Source organism: Hippocampus zosterae, chromosome 20 (genome assembly GCF_025434085.1).
Source record: "Hippocampus zosterae strain Florida chromosome 20, ASM2543408v3, whole genome shotgun sequence".
Taxonomy (NCBI): Eukaryota; Metazoa; Chordata; class Actinopteri; order Syngnathiformes; family Syngnathidae; genus Hippocampus; species Hippocampus zosterae.
In genome coordinates this window covers 9,403,617-9,429,463 of record NC_067470.1, presented here as the reverse complement: position 1 = coordinate 9,429,463, position 25,847 = coordinate 9,403,617, and the positions used below count along the sequence as shown (strand labels likewise).

Genomic DNA, 25,847 nt, shown 5'->3' with positions numbered 1-25,847 from the left:
AATAATGTCATTATTTACATATTAGGAGCTAAATCAAGTATTTGTGTTTCTCTCTGTATATGCACACACAAAAATGCACTTACATTGTTTCTTTACCCCTCCCATTTGTGAATGACTCGACAAAAACTTGGCCGGTTAAGAAACTTTGGAAAATGTGTGGTTTCAGTTGTGAGACGTTTGACTTTGTTATTGTCATTTTGTCTTTTTCGGTGTTCGATTGGAAATCGATAGATGTTGACTTCACGTAAAAACAAACAAAAAGTTTTATGGTAAGACGCGCGCTTATGTTGATATTGTGAATTGACGCAAGAATTCCAGCAACGTCATTATTAAGGCATAGGTTGATCATAACGCCAAGATTAGCATCTACTATACGTTCTCCAAATTTGTTTGGTTTTCTGGCGGTTCTGATTCATGGCACCGTTTAGCATGAAATCACAAATAAGTATATAACACGGCCCAATTTTGTAAGACCAAAAATATATGTTATACGTTGACATGTACACCATCGTTGGCATCGTTCCACTTCCTACATCGGTGCTGTCAAGGGTTATTTCCGATAATCACTTTTATCGCTAGATTGGGACTATTAAGGCAAATGAGAGATATGTACGTCGCTGCTTGATTTTTTGGGGGGGCGGGGGGGGGGGGTGATGCGTCAGTCTTCCGCAACTGTTTGATTTTGGGATGCAAGCTCAAGGATTCAAAAACTGCACAAAAGTAACATGCTGGACCGCAAATGTACAAAAACGAGTTCTGAAATATTTACTCGTCTTCCATTTAAGCGTGAGTGCCGTATGACGTTTTTTGTGGTTCTCCAGAGCTCGACGTTAACTGAAACCATACATGATAGCAAAAAAAAAATAATAAAATTAACAAAGCGCATTCAGTAGTTTTGCTAAACACAAGTCATTGTTAAACGTTCAAAGCGTGTTAGTTGAGATTGTGCAAATGCATCCAACTATCGGAGGAAAGCAAAACCCAAAGAATCCAGACAGCGGTTGAACATTGTCGCAGACAGCGAACAAGTACACTGTAAACATTTTTTTTTTCGGCGCCGTTTTTTGGAGTGATTCATGAACCCGTCGTACATCGGGCTCATTCAAAAAAGTCGACCATTGAACGGTGGGTTTCTTTGGCAGTTCTGGTTTTCTTTCCAGCCGTAGAAAAAAAAAATCAAAATCTCTATGAATATTTAAATATGCCCCCGCCCCCCCCCCCAAAAAAAAAAAAATTCACATGTTTTAGGCAAGTCACGGTCTCATGGTTGGAAACATCAGTTTAGCTGATGGTGAGCTGAGCAAAGCCGATCAATTTGACGTCATCCGGTATTTCGGATCCCTCGACTCCAGAAGCCTGCAACAAAGACAAAATACACTACATTGAAAGTATTTAAGAAACATAAAAAAAGTTTTAAAAAAGCTATTCTTAAATATTAATTTGCAAATGTATTTTAGATACAACTTTACTCTCCTTAGGCACTGATTATTTGGTGTACCACTAGGGGGAGCCCTCGTACAAATCACTGGTTTCAGATAAAGTGGCCGTCCTCATTTGGTCGTATCCCGCAATAGGAGTTCGACAAAATATCAGTCATACAACAGAGCCAGACGCCCTCCCCCCCACTAATTTTTCTAAACGTCTTAAATTTCAAGGTGATATATTGGTGTCAGAAGTTTTTTTTTTCCTCTAACTTACCAGAGGCCAATATTGAGTGAGTTGCTTAAAATGTCAACATTTTCACTGAAGCAAAATGTCACTTATTGTACATGCTGTGAAACTCACCAGTTTAAAAACGACATTTTTATCGGTTATGGGCTCATCCACTATTTTCTGCAAATTTGCAGCAACTGCAACGTTAAAAAAAAATGTTTAGTTTGTTTTTAATCTAAATGAAGGAAATAAGGATGTGACCACTGCACTGACCTACGACCAAATCCCTCCCATCCACCAGGCCTGCTGACACCAGCTCCTGCGAGACACCATCTGCTGTGTCTGAACACACACACACACACATACACACACACACACATGCACACGCACGTTGTCAGTCCAACTATAAAATACGTGACTTATTGATACACAATTCTAACTAGATTGTGCTCACAAAGTTTTATGCAACCGAACTTAATTGATGGGAGTTTGCTTACCTCGGCCTGGCATGAACTCAAAGCGGATATCGTTCAGCTCCCTCTTTTTATTTCTGGAGAGAGTATGAGCCAGCGGGGGTCAAATTTCATTCCGAGAAAATAAATCACACAAATCTGAGCAGCCGGAACGCACCTTAGCCGTAATACCAAACTAATTGGAGACGTGACGATGCTTGAGATCGAAGGAACCTGTGGGAAATCATTTTTGTAAAATTACAATGTGCACTTAGCGCTCCGTCTGATTTTGAAAATGTTTCTTTTTTAATTCTGTTGCTATTGCGGGCTACATATCGCAATTCTGTTTTGCATTCGCGTTAGCATGACAAATGGGATCTTGGGAGCCAATAATGTTGCGTTGTCATCATTCACTGAACGAATCATTCCATTGTGCAGGTGTATGTTACCGGCGTCGGAGCGGCGGTAGCGGTTCCTCCGTTTGTTGCCTGTGACGCAAGTGTGGCTGCACCCTGAGGTAGTTCTGATTCACCAGCAGCAGCGGTCCGTCCACTCAAAGGCTCCGGCGTCTGGAACATCTGAAAGGTACAGGTGTTTTATTTTTGATTCATTTTAGTCAAGTTGAAGCGATGTCCCTGAACCCCTTGTGGAAAATCACCGGCGGACTCACCTCGGTGTTCCGCGGCGCCTCCTTCACCCTTGGCGACTGGCGAAAGACAAACGTTAGAGTATTAGGTTGTCCTGACGTCGTCGCAGAGCATGTAGAGCACACAGGTTGCATCTCGGCGAATTTGAAAATTGCGTAAACCTTTCGAGAGTTCAGTTCACACGGTGAAGCTCATCAACGGCGTAATCAAGATTTCATTTGTTATTGTTTTGATGAAGGCGACCTTCACAAAGCGACGTTATTTTTGAAAAATCCGAAGAGCGACTCGCTCATTGGGAATGAGTTTCACTTTTGGGAGCGACCGACTGAACTCAAAACGTTTTGCACAATATTCTGGTTTACCGAGATGCGCATGCCAAAAGGGCACACGGGAGGTCAAAGGGCACACAAAGGAGTTCAGCGGCTCACACGTTTAGTGTCACTCTATGAATTACAGGGCTGATAACAAAAAAATAAAAAAAATACAGAATAGTTAAATTAGGACATTATGAAGCGTTGATTAAATATTTAACGTTCCTCTGATTGCTTTTCAAGTTGCGGAGCAAACCATCATTCAGTCCCCTCCCCTGCTTGTAGGGCCAAATAATAATCAAAAATACCTCATCAAAACCAGTCGAGGAAACACAAACCTTTCGTCCCTTTTAAGTGAATTCAAAGTTCAGGAGGAAAATCGCACTGTTAAATTGCATGACACAAAAATGGCTTTTTTTTTTTTTTGAGGTGCTGTAAGGGCAAACAAAAACCCACCCTGGTTTCGGAGCGACCCGTGTTAGTCACAAACAGGAAGCGCACATGGACTTGCACCGATGACATTGAGCAGACAACATCAAAGTGTCCGATTAAAAAAAAAAAAAAGTTTTACTTGAACGTGCAAATGATTGAAGGTGATTTGGTGAGTCAATGTGTTAAAAAACAAAAATATTTGAAAGTAGGAGGAATTATAAAAGAAAAAAAATAAATAAATACAGATGGCTTCCAGGAAATAGAACTCTCAGTGAACCGTGCGGGACTGAGTATGGCCCTTTATTTTGTTTTTATTTTATTGATTTGATTTATTTTGAATTATGGCGCGGTATTCCAAATTAATTTTGGAATGGTCCTGAACAACTGGCTAGATGAGCAATCGTAAGCATGTCGAGGCCTTTTTCCAAATCGATAGCTTTGCGTGGGACTCCGACGAATTAATTACGACAACATCACTTAGCATCATGGGGTGTTCTATCTTGAAAAGTTTCATTTCTTTCTAAATATGAAATGCGTTTTTATCACATCGTCGACTGCAAAAAAGAAATAAAAATAAATACAATTGTCAATCGTATCTTTTTCCTGGCATGAACCCTTCCGTGGGCAGCTTATCAGGTTACAGGCTGCGCGAATGGGCGACGGTGCGATTTATGATTAGGGTTTCAAATTTAGGCTTCAAACTAGGATTTGAATTTCAAATTAAGGCTTTAAACTAAGGTTTCAATCAGGCTTTTAGTTAGGGTTTCAAGTTAAGGCTTCAAAGTAAGGGATAGGGTTCCAAAGTAGGCTTCCAAACGAGGGACAATGAGGGACAATGGTGTTCCAAATTAGGGTTTCAATTGGGGTTCGGGTTTCAAGTATTCAAATTAAGATTCGGTTAAACACAAGAAAAGACCAACGTTTTGGGTCGCCCCCCCCCCCACTCCCTTTAACGCTTACCACAATAAACGCTTTATTGTTTTGTCAACACTTTTTCCATTAGCATGTGTAGCATCAGCCAATTTTGTGGGACAGTTTGCCTCCGCAGCTAACGAGAGTCCTTCCTTTGTTAGGGGAAGGCCATTTGTATTTGCGCTGGCAAGTGAACAACCGTGGACGCCGGCAGCTCGAGGGGGAGGGAGAAGCGCACTTGTCGCCGGGGGGCGCCAGCAGGCTTCACCTGCTGCTCCTTCGCCGTCAAACAGAACACACAGACGCACAGGTGAGACACATGGGACCGAGAAAAAAAAACACAGTGGACGCCCGCGACAGATGGACAAGCGAGGCCCCAGCGGGGGGGAGGAGACACGGGCGCCGACGGCTCACCCTCAAGGCGGCCACGGCCGCTTTGCCTTCCTCGCTCTCTTCGTCCAGCTCGTCGTCGCTCCACTCCCACTCGCCGTCCTCCGTCTTGTGCAGGCGCCCGCTGGAACCCGGAACGCGACGTACCTGTGGCGAGCCGCCCAACAACTTTCAGGTGAAATCCCCGACTGCACTAGACAGGAGAAATTTGACTTCTCTACTTTTCTGTGACTCTTCCGGTCTCTCCAAATCTTGTATTTACTTAAAAAAATGTTTTATTCTCAGATGATGTTTTGTTCTTGCAAGCTACTGTCCAATGTTTGCAGTTTGAAATGTAGAAGGGTAGAAATACGGCATTTTAGAAATCATTCAATGAGAACGGATTGCGCATAGAAAGGGAAGTCAAAACTGTACCTAAATAAATATTTAAAAAATAATAATTTCATGGGCGGCCCGGTAGTCCAGTGGTTAGCACGTCGGCTTCACAGTGCAGAGGTACCGGGTTCGATTCCAGCTCCGGCCTCCCTGTGTGGAGTTTGCATGTTCTCCCCGGGCCTGCGTGGGTTTTATCCGGGTGCTCCGGTTTCCTCCCACATTCCAAAAATATGCATGGCAGGCTGATTGAACACTCTAAATTGTCCCTCGGTGTGAGTGTGAGCGTGGATGGTTGTTCGTCTATGTGTGCCCTGCGATTGGCTGGCAACCGATTCAGGGTGTCCCCCGCCTACTGCCCGGAGACGGCTGGGATGGGCTCCAGCACCCCCCGCGACCCTAGTGAGGATCAAGCGGTACGGAAGATGAATGAATGAATGAATAATAATTTCATGTGACTTTGTTGGACTTCAATGATGAATGGAGCTGAACTGAACAATACATGTCGGGCTGTTCTTAGGCAGACGAAGCAACAAGAACCGCATTGACCACTAGAGGGAGGCATTGTATCACAAGTAACTGAAATAACAGGCTTCAACTTGCGCCTGGTAGTCGACTAGTCCTGTGTAGAGTTTGCATGTTCTCGCCCGGGCCTGCGTGGGTTTTCTCCGGGTATTCCGCTTTCCTCCCACGTTACAAAAACATGCATGGCAGGTTAATGGAACACTCTTTATTGTCCTAAAGTGAAAGTGAAAGTGTGACCCCCCCAGAATGTTGTTCGTCTATGTGTGCCCTGCAATTGGCTGGCAACCAGTTCAGGGTGTGCCCCGCCAACTGCCCGAAGGCGGATGGGTTCAGATGTTTCACAATTAAAAAAAAGAAATGTGATAACTCTTTCAACATTTGTCTCCATTTCCCACTAAGTAGCTCAAGGAAACGGATGAGCTGGATCATTCCTTACCCTTTTGGATCGCTCTGACATCGTAGGAGCCCTATGAAGAAGTTTCTCAAGGAGGTAGTCGTGTGTCTGGCGGACGAAAAATGCCAACTTTAAAGATGCAGAAGCTCAGGGCCAAAACATTGATGTATCACATCGGCTGTTGTGAATTTCTTGCTTACATTTACAATTGCAATCGTTCAGGATTTAGCACTGAGATTCATGGAAAAGAGAAATGACCACTTTTGGGAACCAGATAGTTTCCATGTCCACCTTCCAGGTCGGTGCACCGGTCGTTCCCGTCCCGACCACTTTGAAGCGCCAAACGACTTCCAAGGAGAGGCTCCGACCTACCTTGGCTTTCTGGAAGAATTTATTCTTGAGCAACTCGGAGGACGTTGGCCTGAGAAATGATAAGGCGGATGGGAACGTGAGTCAGTTGAGATGTGCAGCAGCAGCAGGCTTGCATACACGTTTTACAAGAGGCCGACGCTGTCTGCTGCCGCAATAAAAGGCACACGTCACATTTTGGTTGAAAGTTGGCAACAAAAAAAAAGGACTCAAAACCAGACTTAGGATTCAATTGGGTTTTCAATCCTAGGTTCAGGTTATATGCAATATAAAAAAATTATCATCATAAACTTCCTTGCTGGAAAAACAGCAATGGATGACGCTACATGCTACATGCCAACAAACAACATCATCAGGTTCCCAGCCACCTTTTCTCCGGGTCCTTCTGCAGACATATGGAGATCATCTTCCTGAAGGACTTTCCGTACTTCTTCACTATCTCCTTGTCGCTGACGCCCGTCTCCAGGCCCGGCGGGTCGTTCTGCAGCGTTAGCATCAGCACCTGGGCACATGGCAGTCGTTTGTTCCCCGGACGACAGCGGCGAGCAAAATGTTCGGGGAAGCGCGGACCTTCATGGGTGGGTATTTGTGGTAAGGCGCCGCCCCGGTGGCCAGCTCGATAGCGGTGATGCCGAAGCTCCAGATATCCGCTTTGAAATCGTAGCCCTTCACCTGGAGAGGGAGTTTTGTCAGCGGGCGGGACGGGAAGCGCTCGTCGCCGCGGTTAGCGAAGATGCACACCGCTCACCTGCTCCATGACTTCAGGCGCCATCCAGCACGGGGTTCCCACAAACGTCTTGCGCACTTTGTTGCGCGTCATGTCGCCGCCGGTGGCCAGGAAGGCACTCACGCCAAAGTCTGGCAGGACACACACACACACACACACACACACACACACACACACACACTGGGGGTTTGAAAATTGGGTCAGGTTTCAACTGGAGTTTAAAGTTAAGGTTGGTTTGGATTTCAAAGTAGTGGTGGTTACATTTAAAGTTATGACTTCGCAGTCTAGTTAAAAATACATGAAAAATATATACATGGTTGTTTTTTGTTGTTAAAAAAACGCCTTCTATGGTCATTTTTGCTGTAAAAACAACTTCCTAAACATGGTCTGTTTTTTTTTAGCTGGAAAAAAACCGACCAAGTATATGAAGGCATTTTCAGCTGAAAAAAATTACATTGGATAAGAAGGTGTTTTAGCCCCAAAGAAATGCCCATGTACAGTAAGGTTTTTAGCAAGGTCATTTTTTTTTTGTCTTTAAACGCCTAACTGTACATGGTCGTTTTTTTGGGGCTAAAAACGCCTTTCTATACACGGTCGTTTTTTTTCGGCTAAAAACGCCTTACTATACATGGTCGTTTTGTGGTGGGCTGAAAACGCCTTACTGTACATGGTCGTTTTTTTCGGCTAAAAACGCCTTACTATACATGGTCGTTTTGTGGGGGGCTGAAAACGCCTTACTATACATGGTCATTTTGTGGGGTGTTGAGAACACCTTACTGTACATGGTCGGTTTTTTTCGGCTAAAAACGCCTTACTATACATGGTCGTTTTGTGGGGTGCTGAGAACACCTTACTGTACATGGTCGGTTTTTTTCGGCTAAAAAGGTCTTGCTATACATGGTCGTTTTTTTCGGCTAAAAACGCCTTACTATACATGATCGTTTTGTGGGGGGCTGTAAACGCCTTACTATACATGGTCGTTTTGTGGGGGGCTGAAAACGCCTTACTATACATGGTCGTTTTTTTCGGCTAAAAAGGTCTTACTATACATGGCCGTTTTTTCGGCTAAAAACATCTTGCTATACATGGTCGTTTTTTTTCGGCTAAAAACGCCTTACTATACATGATCGTTTTGTGGGGGGCTGAAAACGCCTTACTATACATGGTCGTTTTGTGGGGGGCTGAAAACGCCTTACTATACATGGTCGTTTTTTTCGGCTAAAAACGCCTTACTATACACGATCGTTTTGTGGGGGGCTGTAAACGCCTTACTATACATGGTCGTTTTGTGGGGGGCTGAAAACGCCTTACTATACATGGTCGTTTTTTTCGGCTAAAAAGGTCTTACTATACATGGCCGTTTTTTCGGCTAAAAACATCTTGCTATACATGGTCGTTTTTTTCGGCTAAAAACGCCTTACTATACATGATCGTTTTGTGTGGGGCTGAAAACGCCTTACTATACATGGTCGTTTTGTGGGGGGCTGAAAACGCCTTACTATACATGGTCGTTTTGTGGGGGGCTGAAAACGCCTTACTATACATGGTCGTTTTGTGGGGGGCTGAAAACGCCTTACTATACATGGTCGTTTTTTTCGGCTAAAAACGCCTTACTATACATGATCGTTTTATGGGGGGCTGAAAACACCTTTCTATACATGGTCGTTTTGTGGGGGCTAAAAACGCCTTACTATACATGATCGTTTTGTGGGGGGCTGAAAACGCCTTGCTATACATGGTCGTTTTGTGGGGGGCTGAAAACGCCTTACTATACATGGTCGTTTTGTGGGGGGCTGAAAACAGCTTACTGTACATGGTCGGTTATTTTCGGCTAAAAACGCCTTACTATACATGGTCGTTTTGTGGGGGGCTAAAAACGCCTTACTATACATGGTCGTTTTGTGGGGGGCTGAAAACGCCTTACTATACATGATCGTTTTATGGGGGGCTGAAAACACCTTTCTATACATGGTCGTTTTGTGGGGGCTAAAAACGCCTTACTATACATGATCGTTTTGTGGGGGGCTGAAAACGCCTTGCTATACATGGTCGTTTTGTGGGGGGCTGAAAACGCCTTACTATACATGGTCGTTTTTTCGGCTAAAAACATCTTGCTATACATGGTCGTTTTTTTCGGCTAAAAACGCCTTACTATACATGGTTGTTTTATGGGGGGCTGAAAACACCTTTCTATACATGGTCGTTTTGTGGGGTGCTGAGAACACCTTACTATACATGGTCGTTTTGTGGGGGGCTGAAAACAGCTTACTGTACATGGTTGTTTTTTTCGGCTAAAAACACCTTACTATACATGGTCGTTTTGTGGGGGCTAAAAAGGCCTTACTATACATGATCGTTTTGTGGGGGGCTGAAAACGCCTTACTATACATGGTCGTTTTTTTTCGGCTAAAAACGCGTTACTATACATGGTTGTTTTATGGGGTGCTGAGAACATCTTACTATACATGGTCGTTTTGTGGGGGGCTGAAAACGCCTTACTATACATGGTCGTTTTGTGGGGGGCTGAAAACGCCTTACTATACATGGTTGTTTTTTTCGGCTAAAAACACCTTACTATACATGGTCGTTTTGTGGGGGGCTGAAAACGCCTTACTGTACATGGTCGTTTTGTGGGGGGCTGAAAACGCCTTACTGTACATGATCGTTTTGTGGGGGGCTGAAAACGCCTTACTATACATGGTTGTTTTGTGGGGGGCTGAAAACACCTTACTGTACATGGTCGTTTTGTGGGGGGCTGAAAACGCCTTACTATACATGGTCGTTTTGTGGGGGGCTAAAAACGCCTTACTATACATGGTCGTTTTGTGGGGGGCTGAAAACGCCTTACTATACATGGTCGTTTTGTGGGGGGCTGAAAACGCCTTACTATACATGGTCGTTTTTTTCGGCTAAAAACGCCTTACTATACATGATCGTTTTATGGGGGGCTGAAAACACCTTTCTATACATGGTCGTTTTGTGGGGGCTAAAAACGCCTTACTATACATGATCGTTTTGTGGGGGGCTGAAAACGCCTTGCTATACATGGTCGTTTTGTGGGGGGCTGAAAACGCCTTACTATACATGGTCGTTTTTTCGGCTAAAAACATCTTGCTATACATGGTCGTTTTGTGGGGGGCTGAAAACGCCTTACTATACATGGTCGTTTTTTTCGGCTAAAAACGCCTTACTATACACGATCGTTTTGTGGGGGGCTGTAAACGCCTTACTATACATGGTCGTTTTGTGGGGGGCTGAAAACGCCTTACTATACATGGTCGTTTTTTTCGGCTAAAAAGGTCTTACTATACATGGCCGTTTTTTCGGCTAAAAACATCTTGCTATACATGGTCGTTTTTTTCGGCTAAAAACGCCTTACTATACATGATCGTTTTGTGTGGGGCTGAAAACGCCTTACTATACATGGTCGTTTTGTGGGGGGCTGAAAACGCCTTACTATACATGGTCGTTTTGTGGGGGGCTGAAAACGCCTTACTATACATGGTCGTTTTGTGGGGGGCTGAAAACGCCTTACTATACATGGTCGTTTTTTTCGGCTAAAAACGCCTTACTATACATGATCGTTTTATGGGGGGCTGAAAACACCTTTCTATACATGGTCGTTTTGTGGGGGCTAAAAACGCCTTACTATACATGATCGTTTTGTGGGGGGCTGAAAACGCCTTGCTATACATGGTCGTTTTGTGGGGGGCTGAAAACGCCTTACTATACATGGTCGTTTTGTGGGGGGCTGAAAACAGCTTACTGTACATGGTCGGTTATTTTCGGCTAAAAACGCCTTACTATACATGGTCGTTTTGTGGGGGGCTAAAAACGCCTTACTATACATGGTCGTTTTGTGGGGGGCTGAAAACGCCTTACTATACATGATCGTTTTATGGGGGGCTGAAAACACCTTTCTATACATGGTCGTTTTGTGGGGGCTAAAAACGCCTTACTATACATGATCGTTTTGTGGGGGGCTGAAAACGCCTTGCTATACATGGTCGTTTTGTGGGGGGCTGAAAACGCCTTACTATACATGGTCGTTTTTTCGGCTAAAAACATCTTGCTATACATGGTCGTTTTTTTCGGCTAAAAACGCCTTACTATACATGGTTGTTTTATGGGGGGCTGAAAACACCTTTCTATACATGGTCGTTTTGTGGGGTGCTGAGAACACCTTACTATACATGGTCGTTTTGTGGGGGGCTGAAAACAGCTTACTGTACATGGTTGTTTTTTTCGGCTAAAAACACCTTACTATACATGGTCGTTTTGTGGGGGCTAAAAAGGCCTTACTATACATGATCGTTTTGTGGGGGGCTGAAAACGCCTTACTATACATGGTCGTTTTTTTTCGGCTAAAAACGCGTTACTATACATGGTTGTTTTATGGGGTGCTGAGAACATCTTACTATACATGGTCGTTTTGTGGGGGGCTGAAAACGCCTTACTATACATGGTCGTTTTGTGGGGGGCTGAAAACGCCTTACTATACATGGTTGTTTTTTTCGGCTAAAAACACCTTACTATACATGGTCGTTTTGTGGGGGGCTGAAAACGCCTTACTGTACATGGTCGTTTTGTGGGGGGCTGAAAACGCCTTACTGTACATGATCGTTTTGTGGGGGGCTGAAAACGCCTTACTATACATGGTTGTTTTGTGGGGGGCTGAAAACACCTTACTGTACATGGTCGTTTTGTGGGGGGCTGAAAACGCCTTACTATACATGGTCGTTTTGTGGGGGGCTAAAAACGCCTTACTATACATGGTCGTTTTGTGGGGGGCTGAAAACGCCTTACTATACATGGTCGTTTTGTGGGGGGCTGAAAACGCCTTACTATACATGGTCGTTTTTTTCGGCTAAAAACGCCTTACTATACATGATCGTTTTATGGGGGGCTGAAAACACCTTTCTATACATGGTCGTTTTGTGGGGGCTAAAAACGCCTTACTATACATGATCGTTTTGTGGGGGGCTGAAAACGCCTTGCTATACATGGTCGTTTTGTGGGGGGCTGAAAACGCCTTACTATACATGGTCGTTTTTTCGGCTAAAAACATCTTGCTATACATGGTCGTTTTTTTCGGCTAAAAACGCCTTACTATACATGGTTGTTTAATGGGGGGCTGAAAACACCTTTCTATACATGGTCGTTTTGTGGGGGCTAAAAACGCCTTACTATACATGGTCATTTTGTGGGGTGCTGAGAACACCTTACTATACATGGTCGTTTTGTGGGGGGCTGAAAACAGCTTACTGTACATGGTTGTTTTTTTCGGCTAAAAACACCTTACTATACATGGTCGTTTTGTGGGGGGCTGAAAACGCCTTACTATACATGGTCGTTTTTTTCGGCTAAAAACGCCTTACTATACATGATCGTTTTATGGGGGGCTGAAAACACCTTTCTATACATGGTCGTTTTGTGGCGGCTAAAAACGCCTTACTATACATGATCGTTTTGTGGGGGGCTGAAAACGCCTTACTATACATGGTCGTTTTTTTCGGCTAAAAACGCGTTACTATACATGGTTGTTTTATGGGGTGCTGAGAACATCTTACTATACATGGTCGTTTTGTGGGGGGCTGAAAACGCCTTACTGTACATGGTCGTTTTGTGGGGGGCTAATAACGCCTTACTATACATGGTTGTTTTTTTCGGCTAAAAACACCTTACTATACATGGTCGTTTTGTGGGGGGCTGAAAACGCCTTACTGTACATGGTCGTTTTGTGGGGGGCTGAAAACGCCTTACTGTACATGGTCGTTTTGCGGGGGGCTAATAACGCCTTACTATACATGGTTGTTTTATTCGGCTAAAAACACCTTACTATACATGGTCGTTTTGTGGGGGGCTGAAAACGCCTTACTGTACATGGTCGTTTTGTGAGGGGCTCATAACGCCTTACTATACATGGTTGTTTTTTTTCGGCTAAAAACACCTTACTATACATGGTCGTTTTGTGGGGGGCTGAAAACGCCTTACTGTACATGGTCGTTTTGTGGGGGGCTAATAACGCCTTACTATACATGGTTGTTTTTTTCGGCTAAAAACACCTTACTATACATGGTCGTTTTGTGGGGGGCTGAAAACGCCTTACTGTACATGGTCGTTTTGTGGGGGGCTAATAACGCCTTACTATACGTGGTTGTTTTTTTCGGCTAAAAACACCTTACTATACATGGTCGTTTTGTGGGGGGCTGAAAACGCCTTACTGTACATGGTCGTTTTGTGAGGGGCTCATAACGCCTTACTATACATGGTTGTTTTTTTTCGGCTAAAAACACCTTACTATACATGGTCGTTTTGTGGGGGGCTGAAAACGCCTTACTGTACATGGTCGTTTTGTGGGGGGCTAATAACGCCTTACTATACATGGTTGTTTTTTTCGGCTAAAAACACCTTACTATACATGGTCGTTTTGTGGGGGCTGAAAACGCCTTACTGTACATGGTCGTTTTGTGGGGGGCTAATAACGCCTTACTATACATGGTTGTTTTTTTCGGCTAAAAACACCTTACTATACATGGTCGTTTTGTGGGGGGCTGAAAACGCCTTACTGTACATGGTCGTTTTGTGGGGGGCTAATAACGCCTTACTATACGTGGTTGTTTTTTTCGGCTAAAAACACCTTACTATACATGGTCGTTTTGTGGGGGGCTGAAAACGCCTTACTGTACATGGTCGTTTTGTGAGGGGCTCATAACGCCTTACTATACATGGTTGTTTTTTTTCGGCTAAAAACACCTTACTATACATGGTCGTTTTGTGGGGGGCTGAAAACGCCTTACTGTACATGGTCGTTTTGTGGGGGGCTAATAACGCCTTACTATACATGGTTGTTTTTTTCGGCTAAAAACACCTTACTATACATGGTCGTTTTGTGGGGGCTGAAAACGCCTTACTGTACATGGTCGTTTTGTGGGGGGCTAATAACGCCTTACTATACATGGTTGTTTTTTTCGGCTAAAAACACCTTACTATACATGGTCGTTTTGTGGGGGGCTGAAAACGCCTTACTGTACATGGTCGTTTTGTGGGGGGCTAATAACGCCTTACTATACGTGGTTGTTTTTTTCGGCTAAAAACACCTTACTATACATGGTCGTTTTGTGGGGGGCTGAAAACGCCTTACTGTACATGGTCGTTTTGTGGGGGGCTAATAACGCCTTACTATACATGGTTGTTTTTTTTTCGGCTAAAAACACCTTACTATACATGGTCGTTTTGTGGGGGGCTGAAAACGCCTTACTGTACATGGTCGTTTTGTGGGGGGCTAATAACGCCTTACTATACGTGGTTGTTTTTTTCGGCTAAAAACACCTTACTATACATGGTCGTTTTGTGGGGGGCTGAAAACGCCTTACTGTACATGGTCGTTTTGTGGGGGGCTAATAACGCCTTACTATACATGGTTGTTTTTTTTTCGGCTAAAAACACCTTACTATACATGGTCGTTTTGTGGGGGGCTGAAAACGCCTTACTATACATGGTCGTTTTTTCGGCTAAAAACATCTTAGTATACATGGTCGTTTTGTGGGGGGCTAAAAACGCCTTACTATACATGGTCGTTTTTTTCGGCTAAAAACACCTTACTATACATGGTCGTTTTGTGGGGGGCTGAAAACGCCTTACTATACATGGTCGTTTTTTCGGCTAAAAACATCTTGCTATAGATGGTCGTTTTTTTCGTCTAAAAACGCCTTACTATACATGGTTGTTTTATGGGGGGCTGAAAACACCTTTCTATACATGGTCGTTTTGTGGGGGCTAAAAACGCCTTACTATACATGGTCGTTTTGTGGGGTGCTGAGAACATCTTACTATACATGGTCGTTTTGTGGGGGGCTGAAAACGCCTTACTGTACATGGTCGTTTTGTGGGGGGCTAATAACGCCTTACTATACATGGTTGTTTTTTTTTCGGCTAAAAACACCTTACTATACATGGTCGTTTTGTGGGGGGCTGAAAACGCCTTACTATACATGGTCGTTTTTTCGGCTAAAAACATCTTAGTATACATGGTCGTTTTGTGGGGGGCTAAAAACGCCTTACTATACATGGTCGTTTTTTTCGGCTAAAAACACCTTACTATACATGGTCGTTTTGTGGGGGGCTGAAAACGCCTTACTATACATGGTCGTTTTTTCGGCTAAAAACATCTTGCTATAGATGGTCGTTTTTTTCGTCTAAAAACGCCTTACTATACATGGTTGTTTTATGGGGGGCTGAAAACACCTTTCTATACATGGTCGTTTTGTGGGGGCTAAAAACGCCTTACTATACATGGTCGTTTTGTGGGGTGCTGAGAACATCTTACTATACATGGTCGTTTTGTGGGGGGCTGAAAACGCCTTACTATATATACATGGTTGTTTTTTTCGGCTAAAAACACCTTACTATACATGGTCGTTTTGTGGGGGGCTAAAAACGCCTTTCTATACATGGTCGTTTTTTTCGGCTAAAAACACCTTACTATACATGGTCGTTTTGTGGGGGGCTGAAAACGCCTTACTATACATGGTCGTTTTTTCGGCTAAAAACATCTTACTATACATGGTCGTTTTGTGGGGGGCTGAAAACGCCTTACTATACATGGTCGTTTTGTGGGGGGCTGAAAACGCCTTACTATACATGGTCGTTTTTTCGGCTAAAAACATCTTGCTATACATGGTCGTTTTTTTCGGCTAAAAACACCTAACGCGCATCAGTTTGAAAGCTGACGGCACTTTCTTCCCTCCCTTCACTTCAGTCACAAAGGCCTATTGTGCGCACGCGCGTGTGTTTGCGCACGTTACTGTGTGTGTGTCCGCACGAGCGCCACAGGCCTTACTATATACATAGTTGATTTTTTCGGCGAAAAATGCCTTCCGATTCAAAAAACGACTTCAATAACCATTACTTATCATGTTGGTCAAAAAAAGAAGGGATTTGGTTGCAACCTCTGGGAATTGAATACCCAACCGCTCATTTTGGACATGGTTTCTCTACCCCTGAGCCACACCACCACCTAACTTCTTGTTAGTTTTGTGTTTTCTTCAATAAAGCTGCAAATGGTGGTTAAAGAAAGATGTGACCTTGTGCAAACACTGGGAATCGAACATCCAACCACTGGATTTGGGACTTCTGCTTTCTACCACTGAGCTAACCCACCACAATGAACCTTTAGGTTGTCTTGTGATTTTCCTCAGATAAGTTGTATATGGTGGTTAAAGAGTAGACATTGTTGCAACAACCAGGGGTCGAACACTCAACCTCTGGCATGATACTCCATCACTCAATAACTGAGCCAAAGTACCACATAGAGCGGAGAGTGGAGTTGTGTTTTTTATTAATCATGGTCATTTCTTTCGGCTAAATGACTACATGGTCGTTTTTTTTCGGCTAAAAACGCCTTTCGATACATGGTTGTTTTTTTTCCGGCTCCTGGTAAAAACCGCCTTACTATTTATTCCATGGTCGTTTTTTAGCTGGTAAAAACACCTTTGTATATAATTGAGGTTTCAAAGTAGGGTTCGAAACTTGGCTCGGGTTTCAAGTGGAGTTTAAAATTAAGGTGGTTAGGGTTTTAAAGTACGGTTTGAATTTAGTTTGAAAGTCAGGTTTAAAATTAAGGTTATGACTTCAAAGTAACGTTTAAAATTATAGTCAGGCTTTCAAAGTAGGGTTTCAAACTCGTGTTGGCGTTGCATAGTTGCTTTTTAACCTACGGTTCAGGCTTTCAAAGTAGGATTTTAAACTATGGTTTGGGTTTCAAACTTGGGTAAGCGTTTCAAAACTGTGTTTTAAACGTGGGTTCGGGATTTAGTTGCTAGTGTTCAAGTAGGACTAGGGTTTCAAATTAGGATTTTCAAGACCATACATAAACCTACCACAGTGCAAGTATTTGACAACAGACCCAGGCCAAAGTTATAAAAGTACTGCACTTGGAGTTACCTGCAATTTGCACGGAACCATCTTCTCCCAGGAGAATGTTTCCAGCTTTGAGATCTCTGTGGAAAGCAACACTTTTAGAGACACCTGAGCCTTCCTTCAAGTGGGATTTGAAGCAGCATTCTGTGGACTTCCCGACTTACTGCAACTAAGTAGTACAAGTACAGACCTGCAAAAGTGACCAAGCAATATTCCGTGACTGAGTTGATTCAACTTGGTTTGAGTTTTGCCACAGTCAAAGTTTCAGACCTGAGACTAAAGTGGATTCAGCCGTCTGCACGCGTGCAATCCCGCCAACCTCGCTTGCCGCCTCTTACCAACGCACGGTCGTCATGGCAACAGACTCCCCCCACCCCATGTGGATGTACAAAAGGAAACGCGGATGCAGGAGGAGAGTGGATGCAGATGGCGCAGTTCGAACTGCCACCACATGGAGGCAGTAGGAGGAAAATGATTGAAAGTTCAGAGCTGGCTCAAGCGCTCACACTCTGTACTCAGATACAACTTCAGAGTCAAATGTACAACTTGGGCCATGTTTTTGCCTCCTAGTTTAATTCAGTAAACCTGCTTGTTGATTTTGTTTGTATTCCTATCATTCATTAAAGAAATTCTAGGAATTATGTTGCTTGCTAATTTCATTTATTCACGTTCAGTTGCTAAAGCGTCACTCGTCATTCCAAATTTTTTCTCACGCAGCCTTCAAGCAATCGCAGTTTTGTTGGTCAGCCAAATTCGCTCAAATCATTCAACGTAATTTTTATGTCATTGTAGGTGACAATCGTTAATTGTACAGTATTGTATAGGACGTGTCTCTTCGACAAAAGGCTACTTTTTGCTACGGATATCGAAAGAAGACAAACTTAGCGAACGCAATATCTCAAAATGATGACGACTGCGTGTGTAACAACTGTCAGGCACTGAAACCGACAAGTCGCTTGGGTTGACATTTTTCTTGAACATCTCTTGAAAATAATGGCAGGAGGCTTGTAAAGCGCGGTCTCGCCGAGGCACCGTAGTGTGTGTGCTTCAAAATACATGCGCTTGCTGCTGAGGTCGTCGCATTCTCCTATATACCACCAAACTGTTGAAAATATATTTTTCAATTCTCTTCTCTGCTTGCTGTGATCCTTGTTTAGTGCACTAAGCACTATTTGGCACCATTAAAATAGTTTAAAGACACCTGTGATAATAATTCCGTTGAATCGCAATTCTAGCTCTATACCTGATTTGCATTGGTTCATTTTCAACATCTGTATTATACTGCCCCCTGGTGGCCATGGCATTGACACCAAGCGAAACTGTATGACACGATACGATTTGCATAATGTATTTATTTTTTTGCCACTTGCAGGTTGGTGCCGGCGAGCGGCAACCATAAAATGGGACAAATGAATAAGTGGATAAAAGCGGTTCGGGTGAAATATTAGCCAAACGGTTGCCGGGTGGCAGCAGGCATATGAAAGCATCAAGGTGATTTTTGCCACTCATCTGGCCATAAACGCACCTGGCAACGACGCCAGGCCACCTCCTGTAACATCACATTCCGGTGCAATACACGCTCGGTGTGGTTTTCTCTTTGTTGATATTTTCCAAAAAGATTGTGGGCCACCAGATATTTTGTCACTGTGCCGGATGTAGTTCGAAATCGGCAAATTAGACAATGTAGAATCGGAAAAGAGGAAGTTGCCACTGCCATCTAGTGGCGATTCTTTTAAGTGCAATATTCACTCGACTGCTCTCACTAGAAAAAAAAGATTTCCTCGTGTAACAATGCTTTTATAAAAATATTCCAACAGAATATTTTTGGAATAAACCTGTCATTTACTTAACCGTTATTAACTTACAATTATCCAGAATTTTGCACTTTTATTATAATATGACAGACTTGTCAAAATATTCACTCATACAATTCATATTCCTTTCATATTTTGACCGTGATTTTATTTTCATTAAATTGAGACAATTTCGATTGAAATTGACTTTTTTGCGCGCGTTTTGTGACGTTGGTAAAACTGCAACTTTTTAAAAAGTTAAATGGTGACTCCCCCACCCCTCAAAACATTTACTGACTTTTTAACAAATTGCCTTGATTTTTTTTCTAACTCCTACGACTTTCTTACACGTACTGTCGTCTTCTGCCTTTGTTATCAAAGATTCCTGCAAAGCAACCTTGCTCGTCGTGTCTGAACGACAAGCAAAACTTGTTTTGGACTTTCTTCGCGCGAGGTGGGTGCAGTTGACCAGCACGTGGCAAATCTGTGCAGAGGAGCGAAGAGTCTCCAAGCCTTAAAGGGCACCGGGGCAAGATGGGACCTTCCGACTTGATCCAAGCCCCACCCAGACCGGAGCGCCAGCCCTGGCCCGAGGCGCACGCTCATGTGATCCGGCTTAAACGGGACAGGAAAACTCTTACTTACTTGCTTAGCCAAAAGTTGACTTTTTGCTCCTAACATAAAGAAATAATTGATTCTCATAAAAACTAAGACAGCTTATGACTTTTACTCTCATAAATAGACAACTTTTTTTTGTCCTAACATTTTTCCCCTCACAAGTTTACGACTTCTCGAATGCAAACTGCCAACCTCCTGACCAAACGACAAAGCTGCGCCTTCATTTCCACGTGTGGCCCGCCGCACGCCAGGCCGTAATGCAAAAAGGAAACAAGAAACAGGAGCGGAGAAGCTCAAGTTGAGAGGTGGTGGCGTCGAAGGCCGCCGGGTTTGCGACAGCTTGGGCGCGGGGACTTAGCCCAGTCTTGAACTGGCTTAGAGGAGAGCTTTGGGGATCGCATTTCCAGTGGCACGAAAATCCGCCATTGACACATTCCGCTCATGCATATTCATGCCTTTGAAACGAGTCATTTGTATAGCAATGCAGACGAACAACATTTTTATTTCTTCACCTCCGTGAGCTTCCAACACTCACTCATTTTTTACCCCCTTTTTCAATCATCCCAATTCTGGAGAGCGAAGCCATAAAAAAGCCATTTACAGCTTCATCTCCATGACATCGTTGATCTTTGGGTGAGGGGGGGTAGTAAATGCCACATGCTTCGTATGCTCACGAGTCAGTGGGAAAAATCAATCAATTATCGCACACGGCCGGGAAGTGGACGTCTTTTCACGGCCGCAATGGTGATCACGCTGAAAATGAAAGTCACACATTTTGACACACGCATTCTGATGACATCATTTGGATTTAGGCGAGGTTGGTGTTCGTTTGTCTCATTTTCACAACATTCCAACTTGCAGCTCATAAAATTGTTACATTTTCATGTGGCTTTTTTTGGGGGGGGGGCAAAATACTGCTACTGTGCTTTATTACTTTGGATCAAAATAGTTTTCCCAAACTTACTTCAAGTAGTTCCGTAAGATTAACATCAGGCTTTAAAAAAAATTGAAAAAATATTCTCTTAAAAAACCTTTTTCTCGCAAGATTTCGACTTTTTCTCACGCAACTCTCATTTATTGAGCGATAATATAATTGTAACATGTATTTGTTACATATTTTCATGCGTTTTTATGCTTTAGAAAACCTTTAGGTCTGAATTTTGGGGAAGCTTGGAACGGATTAGGGCATCTACATGGAAAACATGTCTTTACTCTCAACATGTTCTACTTGAGAAATTTCTTCAAAAACCCTTTAATTTCGTAAGCAGAGGTACCACTGTACTTTAACTTTTGATGACGAATTTCTCTCATCATGACTTTTTTCCTCATGTTCCGACTTTTCTCTTTCCTTATAATATTTAACCCTGCATAAAAAGGTTCAACTGAATTCTTGTTTTGCCCCAAATTTAGACACCCTACCCCCCGATAAAATTCGGACTTTTTCCTTCCAACCTTGCATGTTTATTCTCTTGCCAACAAATCTTTCAGGTTCTCCATGCGGGCCACAATACGGGGGGGGGCATGAAAAAGCGCATTTATCTACCTGTGTATCTGCCCGTTCTTGTGCAGGTACTCGAGGCCCTCGAGAACATCCTTCAACACGGTGGCTATGCAGGCCTGGTCAAGGACGCCTGTTTTGTGCTCGCCTCGCGAGATGATGTGCTTGATCACATCCAGCACCGAGCCTGACCAGGAAAAGGGGAGAGGAAAGGAAAGACCTTTCAAAAATGACACTTTTGATGCTCCGCGATGCTCGTCGAAAAGCGACCCGCTAAAGAAAGCCATTTGCGCTGATGAACCAACAGGCCACACAAAATTCAAAATGCGGCGGTCCTAATAGAGCAAAATATTGTCATGGGCTCCATTGACCATTTGAAAAGGAGAACGCGATGAAGAGACGACCCAAAATTCAAGATGGCATGTCAAACAGCATCTTGCGGACCGATTCCGCTTCATATGTTTCAAGTCTTTCTGGCCCTCAAGAGAACATCTGGAAGGCGAGGACTGCAAGGTGCCAACTGTGCTAAAGGCCCATGACAGACGCCAAAGTTGTCAAGGGGGGGGGGGGGGGCTGCAGCGCAGGCCAGCTGGTCCGAGTGCAGACCAGCAGATTGCTCTGTGTATGGGACTGAATAAGTTAAACGAGGAGTCATGATCATACTGCCCCCCCCCTACCCTCGCTTGGCAGTTAGGGAGAGAAGCGAAGCGGCAAATCCAATCATTTGTGGTAAAATTCACCAAAGTCGATGACAGTCTCGACCTGGAATCCAGCGAGAGGGCGGCGAAGGCTTCGTACTCGTTTTCTGGGAAGACATTCCTGTGCTTGCTGTGGCGTGACTCATACTCTTGTCCCGGCGGCTTTGTAAGACGGACGGGGAATTCAATCGGATGTCGCTTTCGGAAAACAGGAATTTCCGGAAAAGGCTCTGGAGCGGCCTTACGGCAAGCCCCGAATCGAGTGTTGGCTCTGGATGGAGACGGCGCGAAAAGCTAAAGACAAAAGGGGGCGGGGCTATACAAAGGGAGAGAGGAGCCAAGTGAGGGAGGGGACAGGCGGGTGGCTGTGGCTCACTTGGTCGAGCAGTGATCAAAGGATCGGTGGTTTGAATGCGACCTCAGACCGTCCATTGCGCAAGTGTCCTTGAAACGACATTGGAAATGAGAAACCGTTGCGCGATGGGGCTTAGCCAATCGAATGCTTTCTCGAGAGCAGCTATGCAAAGCGGCGAGGGGAGAAAGTCAAGTCGACAATATGACACAACGTGTCGAAATGCCACAAGCCGGTGACAACGCAAAGTCAACAGTGACATGCCACAAGCGATCGTCACGGCCTTCGGATGTTATCGAGTTTTGAAGAGCAGCATGAGGACCGGTAGGTTGCTTTTTTTTGTTTTTTTTTCATGTTGCATTCCGTACAGTAGTTCCGCCAGACTCTCCCACCCACCGCAATGAAAATCTATAAACCCGACTCCATGGCAGATGCGGTCCCGGCGTTGAATTGCCACACATAATAAAAGTCAACATCAAGAGGCCCGGCGTTTGAGCGGCTCAAGTGGAACCGGAGCGAGAGAGAAACGTGCAGAGAGGTCGGCTGGCTGGCTGGCTCGCGTATTCAAATCCCAGACAATCCATCTGGACACTATCAGTTGCACATAGTGCAACCGGAATCATTTCATTTCATTTCATTTCAAATCGGAATTCAACGCACATCTCCTGCCATGAAAATCGAGTCAAAGTCGACGAATTGATGACCTCGAGGATTTTTGTGCTCGCCTGGCGACTGTAGCGGACCTCTCACTGCCTGTAAATGGACCAACCGGAAGACAAAGTGCCAAACACGCGTGATTATCCGCGAGCGGACTTTGAGCTTTAATCATCAGTGCGGGGCGGCGGAAAGTCGACTAGTCAATCGACTATTCAGTTGGACTCCTGCTGTCGTTTGCCACGACAACGAAAAAAAATAAAAATTATTTGCCACGTTACAGAAAATTGTCAGGAGCCAAGTTTTTCCTTCCAGTGTTGGAATGTTACTTAAAAAAATGCCTGTAGAAAATAAAAGTGGTTAGTGTAGGCCAGGTGTCACCAACATTTTTGAGGGTGAGAGCAACTTTATGTGTACCGATTGTGTGAAGGGCTACCAAATTGATACACGTCTGAAATAACATATTTGTCCAAAATACCTTCAATAATATGAGGATGTGTTATTTTTAATACTTAATGATTTAAATTGTCAGACTTTGATCGTGTTTCGAAATGTCTCACAGTACTGCCAATGTTTGCATTTTTAAATCATAATTTCTACTAGCAAATCACAATGTCCAGGCACTGGCGGGCTACTCAAGTGGTCTTCACGGGCTACCTGGTGCCCGCGGGCACCATGTTGGTGACCACTGGTGTAGGCTAACCGACATTAGAGGCTACACTGACATTAACCCTTTTAGGGACAGCGGCCACATATTTCCTGTTCCTCAAACGACTTACATACATTCCTGGGGCGAAGGAACAACGTAATCAGATCCAGCCGCGCGGCTTTCCTTCGGCGGTGGCCTCCCGCAATGACGGCTCCTATCGCTGCTTAATTGCCGCTCTGCCACACGGACGCCCTCCGCGCCGAGCCCGCGGGACCGTTATTATCCCCCGGCCTGTCATTAGCTTGCGCGCCGTACGGAAGTTAAAGCAACGGCACGTGGTGGGGGGCGCACAATGAGGATCAGCGCCGTCACCTCCCCCCCCTCCCCCGCAATCACGGCCGACAATGGCAGGAAATGAATCCCACTCTCGCTTTCATTTTAAGGGCTCAATCATATAATCTGGCTTCATTTTTAACAAGAGCACACATAATGGAAACATGAATGCTAACAGGTTGAAGCTGTTAGCATTCATGTTTCGGGGGGGAGGGGAAGCTGATAAACAGAAGACTCACTCACCACCACCTAGCAGCTTCATGACCAGCCACAGTTCATCCTTCACCACGAAGGAGGTGTAGTAAGACACGATGTTGGGGTGATGGCACTGGCTCATGGCCTGGATCTCTTTCTGAAACGCAATGAATGGAAGCAAATGAGGATTTAAAAAATCATAATACCGGTAATAAAAAAAAAACACAATTCATCATTCATTCATCTTCCGAGCCGCTTGATCCTCACTAGGGTCGCGGGGGGCGCTGGAGCCTATCCCAGCTGTCTTCGGGCAGCAGGCGGGGGACACCCTGAATTGGTTGCCAGCCAATCACAGGGCACACAGAGACGAACAACCATTCACGCTCACACTCACACCTAGGGACAATTTGGAGTGTTCAATCAGCCTGCCATGCATATTTTTGGAATGTGGGAGGAAACCGGAGCACCCGGAGAAAACCCACGCAGGCCCGGGGAGAACATGCAAACTCCACACAGGGAGGCCGGAGCTGGAATCGAACCCGGTACCGCTGCACTGTGAAGCCGACGTGCTAACCACTGGACTACCGGGCCGTCATCATTCATTCATTCATTCATTGAATGAATGAATGAATGATGACAATTCACAAATAAGCTGTAGTTTGGTAGAAAATAAACAAATCTACACCCCCCCCCCAAAAAAACAACAACATAAAAAGAGTTCAATTGAAGTGTACTGTCAAACTCAACATCAAACAAATTGCTGCTAGCTTAATGCTAAGAAAAAAAACAACAGCTTACATCGCTGCATCATGTGTTTTTTTCTTTTCTTTTCAGGTCCAATTTTTTTTTTGGTCTAACTTTTCAATACTGTGTGAATTTTGTGGTGGTGTGTCACCAGGATAAACCTGCTAGCAAAAATGTCCGATTTTCCCGGCCCGTTGTTATGATTTATTCTTATTCTTCGGAAGGAGATTAGCGCCTGATCCTCGGGCCTCAGTTTCACCCTTTCATGCACCCTGTCACCTGATAACATGAAAAGCTTGTCCGCGGCAGTAACCGCTGCCCCTCAAAGGGGTTAAGTAGGACCGACGGCACCGGTGCATTTATGCTGACATAGTTCACGATGAGGCAATTACGGAAATGAAGTGCAATACTTGGCATGGAAATGACATCACAGGCCGGTCACTAGAACACATATGTGCAGCAGCGAGAAAAGCTTTTATGCGGCTATTAAAATAATGTAAAAAGTCTGTGCCCTTGGAAAGCAGGGAAAGTGAGATCATGCCGAGTCCCCCGTCAACATGAAGATATTTTTTTTTAAATGATGACATAAATTAAAAGACAAAGTACAGAAAAAGTTGGAAGGTGATGATGGTCACTTTTTTTTTTAAATTTCAAGGCAAACTTGAATCTATGTCTTGCCCGGCAATCAATCGCCGGTAACGAATGCTTAGCTCACACAATTCCAAGCACTCAGCCTCGTCTGCTGAGTAATCATTCCGGAGCTGCCCCGCCGAGAGAGGATGAGCAAACGACGATTAAAAAGCTCAAACTCGGGACGTCATGACAAGTTGCAGACATCGAGGGCAGAGATGTCACCCATCAGAGTCTACCAGGGGGGGAGGCAAAAAGAGCCTACCCCCCCCCCCTGTGTTTGAACCCAACTGGTCGAATATCTTCCAGTCTAGCGGGCCTTCGCCATCTTTTCCATCTCTCGTAGGCCCTACAGAGAACAATGAATATCGCAGGCTCGGCTTGAGCCTGGCACCCCTTCCCCGTCGTCCTCGGCCAATGGAAGAGGCGCGACGGGTCAGCGCGGCTCGGCGGTTACAGAAGACAAACAATGGGCTAGCGGGGGAGGCTATCGCGCGGCGGCGGTTGGCAGGTTTGTTCGTCTTTTTTTTTCCAGTAGACAATGTGAGAACCGGGGAGGAGCTTTGTTGCAGGGATTA

General features: G+C 44.5%; 1 protein-coding gene across 1 annotated transcript in view; it reads right to left on the bottom strand.

Moving 5' to 3' along the window:
• Window positions 1-101: 101 nt before the first annotated feature.
• The window catches only part of oxsr1b (oxidative stress responsive kinase 1b), a 35,374-nt gene continuing 9,628 nt past the window's right edge, over window positions 102-25,847 (bottom strand). Inside the window, exons 3-18 of the mRNA XM_052054111.1 lie at window positions 23,944-24,052; window positions 21,060-21,201; window positions 17,130-17,185; window positions 7,206-7,315; window positions 7,028-7,129; window positions 6,826-6,959; window positions 6,461-6,509; window positions 6,131-6,196; window positions 4,822-4,944; window positions 2,776-2,811; window positions 2,555-2,683; window positions 2,284-2,339; window positions 2,151-2,203; window positions 1,927-1,995; window positions 1,786-1,850; window positions 102-1,356 (exon numbers count right to left, since the gene is read on the bottom strand). Of these exons, the coding sequence (XP_051910071.1) occupies window positions 1,282-1,356; window positions 1,786-1,850; window positions 1,927-1,995; window positions 2,151-2,203; window positions 2,284-2,339; window positions 2,555-2,683; window positions 2,776-2,811; window positions 4,822-4,944; window positions 6,131-6,196; window positions 6,461-6,509; window positions 6,826-6,959; window positions 7,028-7,129; window positions 7,206-7,315; window positions 17,130-17,185; window positions 21,060-21,201; window positions 23,944-24,052 (1,374 nt within the window). The 3' untranslated portion in view covers window positions 102-1,281. The remainder of the gene's footprint in view (window positions 1,357-1,785; window positions 1,851-1,926; window positions 1,996-2,150; window positions 2,204-2,283; window positions 2,340-2,554; window positions 2,684-2,775; window positions 2,812-4,821; window positions 4,945-6,130; window positions 6,197-6,460; window positions 6,510-6,825; window positions 6,960-7,027; window positions 7,130-7,205; window positions 7,316-17,129; window positions 17,186-21,059; window positions 21,202-23,943; window positions 24,053-25,847) is intronic.